Source organism: Pipistrellus kuhlii, unplaced genomic scaffold (assembly GCF_014108245.1).
Source record: "Pipistrellus kuhlii isolate mPipKuh1 unplaced genomic scaffold, mPipKuh1.p scaffold_m20_p_127, whole genome shotgun sequence".
Taxonomy (NCBI): Eukaryota; Metazoa; Chordata; class Mammalia; order Chiroptera; family Vespertilionidae; genus Pipistrellus; species Pipistrellus kuhlii.
In genome coordinates, this window is record NW_023425435.1 from 322,126 (window position 1) to 330,172 (window position 8,047).

General features: G+C 38.7%; 1 protein-coding gene across 6 annotated transcripts in view; it reads left to right on the plus strand.

Moving 5' to 3' along the window:
- The window catches only part of USP37 (ubiquitin specific peptidase 37), a 62,390-nt gene extending 55,563 nt beyond the window's left edge, over window positions 1-6,827 (plus strand). For all 6 annotated transcript variants that reach the window (XM_036434560.2, XM_036434561.2, XM_036434559.2 and 3 more), the window contains 3 exons: window positions 1,297-1,366; window positions 1,686-1,824; window positions 2,344-6,827. In XM_036434560.2, the coding sequence (XP_036290453.1) occupies window positions 1,297-1,366; window positions 1,686-1,824; window positions 2,344-2,428 (294 nt within the window). In that variant the 3' untranslated portion in view covers window positions 2,429-6,827. The remainder of the gene's footprint in view (window positions 1-1,296; window positions 1,367-1,685; window positions 1,825-2,343) is intronic.
- The last annotated feature ends 1,220 nt before the right edge of the window (window positions 6,828-8,047 follow it).

Genomic DNA, 8,047 nt, shown 5'->3' on the forward strand with positions numbered 1-8,047 from the left:
TTTCATTTTTTGTTTTATTTTCTTTGCTAACAATATTTTAATAGCATTTTTAGAAATATTTAAAATGTAAATGTTCATATATATTGGTTTTAGAAAGGAAGGGAGAGGAAGAGAGAAACAGCAATGATGAGAGGGAATCTGATTGGCTGCCTGCCGCACAGAGAGGCATGGGCCCACAACCCAGGCATGGGCCTTTGTCCAGAATAGCACCTGGGACCCTTCAGTCCGTAGTCTGACTGCTCTATTCATTTAGCCAAACCAGCTTGGGCAACTCTTCATTTTTTTATTCTGTTTTGAGTACTTAATGGTTAACATACCTATTTTTATAGAACTATGGTTATTATGTGCATTTTTGTAGGTTTGGAAAACAAGGTAATACGTTGGTGACTCACATGATTTTTAAAATAGCTAAATTATATGGTATTGGCCAGGACCGGTTAAGCTCAATGGATAGAGTGTCGGCTTGGGGATTGAAGGGTCCCGGGTTCGATTCCGGTCAAGGGCATATACCTTGGTTGCGGGCATATCCCCAGGAGGGGGTGTGCAAGAGGCAGCTGATCGATGACTCTCTCTCATCGATGTTTCTAACTCTCTATCTCTCTCCCTTCCTCTCTACAAAAAAAAAAAAAAAAAAAAATCAATTAAAAAAATATATTTAAAATTATATGGTATTGAGTTGCTGTACCACTAATGGTTTAGCTATTATTGGGCCTATTGTTAGTTCCGATTTTTTGTTATTAAAGATGATCTCTCCCTCTCCTTTCTACTCTGAAATCAATTATATATATATATATATATATATATATATATATATATATATATATATGAAAGATAATGCTATATTTATACAGGTACTCTTCTTTTGAATTTTTTAAAAATATTTTTTTATTGGTTTTAGAGCGAGAGAGAGAGAGAGAGAGAAACATCAATGATGAGAGAGAATCATCGATCAGCTGCTTCCTGCATGCCCCACACTGGGGATTGAGCCCACAACCTGGGCATATGCCCTCCTCCCCCCGACTGGGAATCAAACCGTGACCTCCAGGTTCATGGTTAAATGCTCAGCCATTGTGCCACACCAGCTGGGCTTGAATTATTTTTTTAGAATATATTCTTGTTGGGAATAGAATTCTTGGATCAAAGAATATGAACAATACCAGCCACTGGATATTTTATTGAATCTGACTACACACACACTAAAACTTAGCTATGTCAGCTTTGGTAATAAATTTAAAATTAGCGTTTTGCTTTTTATTCAATGAGGAGTTAAAAGTCATACCTACTTCTGTTTTCCAGACAGGATATCTTCCTCATTCCTATCGGCTCATCAGTGTTGTCAGTCACATTGGTAGCACTTCTTCTTCAGGTAAGTGGACAAAATGATTTCAGCATTTTATAAATGGACAGCCAGTATTTATTCCTTACTAGGTTATTGTGTACCTCACTTTGTGAGGTGTAAGTTGAATGCATCAAGAAAAACGTTGAAGTCTTTTGTCAAAAAGTTGTCATGGTATAGTATATTTTCACCTTACATGTTTCTACTTATTTTTTTAGTGATTTTTAGAAATTTCTATAGGAGTAAGGTAGATGGGATAGCTGTTTCTCTTTCTTTCTGAAACTTCCTATAACTGAGAAAAATGCAAAGAATTTTTATAGACTTCAATTTAAAATTTTTTTTATTTCAGGTCATTACATTAGTGATGTGTATGACATTAAGAAGCAGGCGTGGTTTACTTACAATGACCTAGAGGTATCTAAAATCCAAGAGGCTTCTGTGCAGAGCGATCGGGATCGGAGTGGTTACATCTTCTTCTATATGCACAAGTAAGAAACTCCCAGACCTAAAGACACGGGTTAAAAATTACCCAACTCTCTTTTCTTCCTAAGAATAAAATGTTCCCATTATTTAATTGGTTGATAATACTTTGTTTTGTTATCTTTCCTTAGGGCTCGTGTTTTATTTCCTTATAAGTCCAGAATATTTTCTCCTTTAATTCAGCATTAATTACTCATCACATAGTAGCATCTAGGTATTGGAACTTAAGACTGTTTTGATAGGAGCTGTCTTATCATAGGCCTTTTTGGTCTTCTAGTTGTGTCAGCTAGAAGATCTGCATTATGTCGATGGAAACTACATAACATTTTTATGAAAGCTGGCTCTTGCCAGCCTCCTCTCCTAATGTTTTCAAAAATCAGCACTTGGGGTTAAGATGGTGATCAAATAAAAGCTGCTTATTTTATAAAATTTAGGCACCAAATGGTATTATGCAGGCTTATCAGTATATTTTCTGCATATCCTTTGGCTTTGCTCACTGAATGCTTATTTTTTTGTTTTATTTTAAGGGAGGTCTTTGATGAGCTGCTGGAAACAGAAAAGAACTCTCAGGCATTCAGCATGGAAGTGGGGAAGACTCGCCAGGCCTCATGAGGAACAGCCTGCTGGGTTGGCAGTGTGCACTGCATACTCTCTCTTACTGTCACCCACCTTCCCTCCTCCACCTGCGGAGAAGTCAGAACTCTACTTGATGCGGGAGCAACAAACAGCTCAGGGCCAAACCAAAAGGCGAAAATTGCAGTTATGTGGAATGCTCCATGCTAATTGTTTTATGGAAACTTTGGTCTCACCTCTATAATTGATTTTCTTCTTTTCTCCTACAAGAGTAGCACTTCTTTTGTCTTGGAAATTCTTGTTGTAAATATATATATGTACATACAAACATATATGTGGAATGAATGGAGCCTTAAAGAGTTAGGATGAGCCACCAGAGTATGCCTGCTCAAAATCAGTAGCACAGCAGTTTAGAGAAGAAGTTAAGTTGTCAAAGAATCCATTCACCTGAGCGATGTGTACAGATGTACATATCAGTTGACATTTGGCTTTTATGTTCCTTGAGTAGTTTCACTCAAATTTCTAATTTTTCATGTGTTTCTTATTAGTAAAGGTCACTGGAAAATAAGCTCTCCATGTTACACTAATGACAGTTTGTCCTCCTTGCAAAGGAGGTGCATTTCTGCCACCTGACTTGGGGGGCTAATTTTTAAAAATTCATGGACTTGTAATGCTTTTGCTGTTTACATGTAGTCCCTAGAAATGGATGGTTGTTGGTGCTTGGAATGTGTTATGGTCCCACATTTGGTATTTATTATACACTTTATATTTTCTTTAAAAAGATTCCTTCACAACAGTATGTTCATTGTAAATCATCTATATTACAGTGGTGAAGATAGAATGGAGCAAGCATTATCCTAACAGAGTTCAATCAGAACTTTAAAAGGTAGGAAAATAATATTGTCCCCATTGGGACTCCCCAGCAAGGATACTTAGGGATAAGGAGGAATACTAGGATCTCTGTCTCTCCGAGAGGACAAGAGGAGTGTTCTAGTGTTAAAGCTAAAACTCTGGACCACTAAGCTGAAAGCCCTGCTACAGTGTGAATTAAGTGCATGAGTGTACGAGAGAGCTTAGCATTTAACCTCCCGCTGCCTGGCTTTGCCCTTACAACAGAGTGGGAATTCAAGTGTGATCGGTTTAGGTAATCCCCAGAACTAATATATAAAGGTGCATAATATATTTATCCTACTTTTTAGGTGCTTCGAGTTGAGGTTAAAGGGGGTGCAACATTAATTGCTGCATTAGTTGCTCACCTGACATAAGCAGCTTGGTTCAGCAGCTTGTGAAACTATATAAAGGATGAGTTTGAGAGTAGAATTCTGTCCAAAAAATAATTCTGTGAGCCCAGGGATCATTAGGCTCATACAGAGTTAAGTATAGCAATATAAAACCTTCAGTACTGTTTCTGGTTTTTTATTGTAAACAGATCACTCTTCAGAGGTAGGGAAAAAACTGTTAGCAGGTTTTCAAGGGAAGAAACAGTGTAGTTCATTGTCACAGAAGATGCAACACCTTTTCTGGAAAATTGCCGTAAAAGAGTTCCAGCCCCACTCTTAAGACTTGGATGTATTCTGACATAGTAACCTCTTCTAAAATTTTGAATTTTTGGATTATAAACGGCCCCCACACTTTTGCTTAACTACTGATAAAAGCTTTACTTCCTACCACTTACTTAGATGTTACTCTAATAAAAGATCCAAATGGTATGGTGGTAGGATACGCAAGAGTAGTATAGAGCAGAGGAAATATTTGTTTTAAAAGCTAGCTTTTTATGTTTTATTTCTACTGGGTAGTTCCTTTTTTTATTCTTTTTTTTTTTTTTCTTTTTTGAAAATAACTGGTTTTCTTATACAAATGAAGTGGTGATCAAGTTCTCTAGCTATTTATTATTCCTCTTCCCTGTGTCTGTATTTGAGAGCCTTGAGAGGTGTTAAAAATGATTGGGAATGATTTGAAGTGAGGGGTACATTAGGTTAGGGCATTAAAAAAAAAAATTAGGAAACACCACCATAAGCCTACATTGCCCATGAAATACCCTCGTTGACTTGCTTTTCATAGCTTGGTTGTGGTTATGGTTTAGAATAATCTTGGCTCAGAAACCTAATTTGATTTGATCTTCATGTCTTGGGCAGGACTTATTAGTTGAATGAATACAGGTACTGGGATAGATGAGTTAAGTTACTTTCTTGTTTTGATTTAGTGAAAGATTAATGACTACAGATGGAGATTTTATCTGGACCATGTTAATGGGGTTTATTGTTTTGTTTTTGAGCTGACTGTATATATTTAAAAATTATAAGTAGATATTTTCTTATGTAGTCTGATCAGTTTGCTCTGAGTCGGGGTTGGGATGGCATTTGGTATGTTGTGCCAGGAAGGGACAACTGAAATAGGGACAGAGTGCTTCAGTCCCAGGCAGCCTGCACAGAAACTAACTTTCCTATTGAAAATACCACATGTGGTTACAATTTTCTAAATGGCATTGAATTTGGAACTTGACAGCACTTAGTTTTGCACTCAACTGATCTTAATTGGAACTTTTTTGAAAGGGAAAAACAAATTCAAACTTGATTCTTATTGGCTAATGTTATAATGGAGAATTGGAAGGTTGCATGTTGTCAAATGCTCTCTCTTGTCACTTTAGTAGCCATGGCTATAATTTAAGCCTGTGAAAAGATAGATTGTTTTGTGGGCAAAATATATGTGTGTGCACACTCATAAGTTATGTTTCAGCAAACTAGAAAAGAAGCAAATCCATGACTTGTTCTATTTATATTTTTATTCCAAACGCTGTTTACTTACCAAGGTCTGTTAATTTCAGGCCTAATTTAATCATTCAATAGCAAATATAACAAATGTAAGTGTGTTTACATTTTAAGAACTTACTACCAGCTAACTCTAGGAGGCAAACAGACTACACAATTCTTTCTTTCTTTGTCTAGTATAAAATCCTTCTACAAGAGAAGCTTTAAGAATTAAAATCTCAGCAAGTGAATTCCTGGCTTTGCTTACCCTTCCACACTGCCGTTACCATTATATAACTACATAAATACAGCTACAGCTATAGATATAGTTTATAATGAAGGTTGTTTGAAAATAGCTAAATTAAAGAAATTCTTGGCAATGTCTCACTATAGTTGAGTGCTTCGAGTGCAGAGAGAACATGTAGAGAGAGCATAAGGAGATGGGGTGGAAACATACAGAAAGAAGGTAGTTTATAAACTCATTTGTGATCTGAAAAGAGATTATATTAAGACAAATAAAGACATTACTCTTCTCTGTCCTCTGAAATGGCACAGTGGATGCCCTTAGTCACCTCACCATCTTTTGCCCGGTTTGATTTAATTGATGATCTTAGGTGGTGTTTTAAGTCAGGGAAACAGCTGGATCTCCACGTCCATGTGGATCTTGTTTATGTGTGGAGATTTCTAGAAAACCAACAACCCAGTACCAGTTGCAAGTCACAAGAAAATGTACCCCCGAAACAGATGTGTCCTTTTCCTCCCCCCACCTCGCCTTACTCGGAGCCACACTCTTTATGTGCGCGAAACCAAATTCCTGGCCTCTTACCGTCTTTCCACTATGTTACTTCAGAATCCTGATCTTGTCTCTACTGATGGGCCTTATTAACATCTAAAAGTGTTTTGTTTTGTTTTGTTTTCTAATGGGGGAACCGTAGTTTGTTAGGTCTTGAGAGTGTGTGACAGAATTCTTTTGCTATGTCTTCACCACAATCATTGACTCCATGGCATGCTTTAATTACTAGGCTTCAGGCAGTCTCCTTGGATGTATCATATTTATAAACAACGAGTTAAGTTTTCCTTTCCATGTGTGCTATGTGTCTGAGGTTTTGATGTTTTAATAAAACGTGTGCCAGTATGAATACAAGCAGTTGATAACATTAGACTTTTGGTAACAATGGACTTTTCTTAAGGTACAGAATAGGTGTGTACACTGACATAAAAATAGAGCAGATCGAAGGTCTGGATCAGAGCCCAAGTTGATTAGGCCAAAGCAAAGAGGAGCAGTGGACGCGACTGGTCTATTTCAAGAATGGGAGGGGGCGTTCGAAGAACTGCACGTGGTTGTACACACTCGGGTCCCAGGTTCCCTTCCTTCTGACTGCGCTGGCCTGTCAGTGTTCGTGTATGCTGAGGAAAGGAAAACAGAAGGAAGCTTCCGACGCTTTGCCTAGTTGAGCCACTACCAGGTGTGCTGGCAGCTTTGGCCACATTATCTGTGAGCTGATTTTCTTTGTGTTCAGAGTGATTCTAAATCTTTATGTTTTGTTTTGTATGGAGCGGCACTTTATCTGTGTTTTAGCAGAACTGTTCCTCTGTATTCCTTACAGTTTTTCTTTGTTTTGGTTCCTTTTTAAATTATGCATAGAGGGGTTTTTTTTGTGTGTGTGAAATTAAAGCCTTTATTAACCTTGTGTTGGTTTGACTTATTTCTGAAAAGGACATATTCTTGCAGACACGTAATAGCTGTTGAAGTTGTAGAAATCGCCTTCTTTGGCCTTCAGACTTGGGACTTGGTGCAGCACTGTTAAACCCTAAAGAAATGGGCTGCAAACCAGCGCATGCACCAGTTCCTGTGGTGTTCACCCGAGGAGCCCGGAAGCTGCCGAGTTCTGGATAACAGTTTATAAGCCAGCATTGGCCTTAGCGTTCTTGTTTTACACCTTTTCAGAGGAAGGGGAAATGGCATCGGCAGGTCACACTTGCCTCAAGCCTGAACCCAGTGGGGATGTTGCTCTCACTGGGGATTGGTTTGGTGAGTATTGTGAAACCTCCTACCAAGGCATCTCCTAGGCCAGTGGTCGGCAAACTGGGGCTCTTTGGCCCCTTGCGTGTGGCTCTTCCACAAAATACCACATGTACAGTGCGATTGAAACTTCGTGGCCCATGCTCTCAAAAGAAATTTCATTCATTGTCCTGTTGATATTTGGCTTTATTGACTAATGAGTTTGCCGACCCACTGTCCTAAGCCATTGAACTCCTTCAAAGAAGGGATCCCCTTTAGCTTATCACCAGAGGGAGGCCTATGTGAAAAGGAAAAACTGTTTCTCTGGGAAAAGTGTAAAACAAAAATTCTTCAGCCCCTGCCATTGCTAACGCACAGCCTGCAGAGGACTCAGCACCGTGTTCCCTGCAGGTCGGGTGCTCCGAGAAGGGGAGCTCTGGAACAGTTTAAAGTGGTGCCATACCCCAGGACAGAAATAACGCAACCACCTTTTGTGGTGGTGGTGGTGGTATTTATTTTTGTTTTTAATATATTTTATTGATTTTTTACAGAGAGGAAGGAAGAGGGATAGAGAGCTAGAAACGTTGATGAGAGAAACATCGACCAGCTGCCTCTTGCTCACCCCCTACCGGGGATGTGCCCGCAGCCAACGTACATGCCCTTGACCGGAATTGAACCTGGGACCATTCCATCCACAGGCCAATGCTCTATCCACTGAGCTAAACTGGTTTCGGCATGTGGTGGTGGTGGTTTTAATTAAAATAAAAAGTGGCAATGACTGGTTGGTGCCAGGTGGTACTGATTTATCAGGGGATCACTTTGTAAATTACATAAATGTTTAACCACAATGATGTACACCTGAAACCAATAGAATACTGAATGTGAACTGTAATTGAATAAAAACATTTA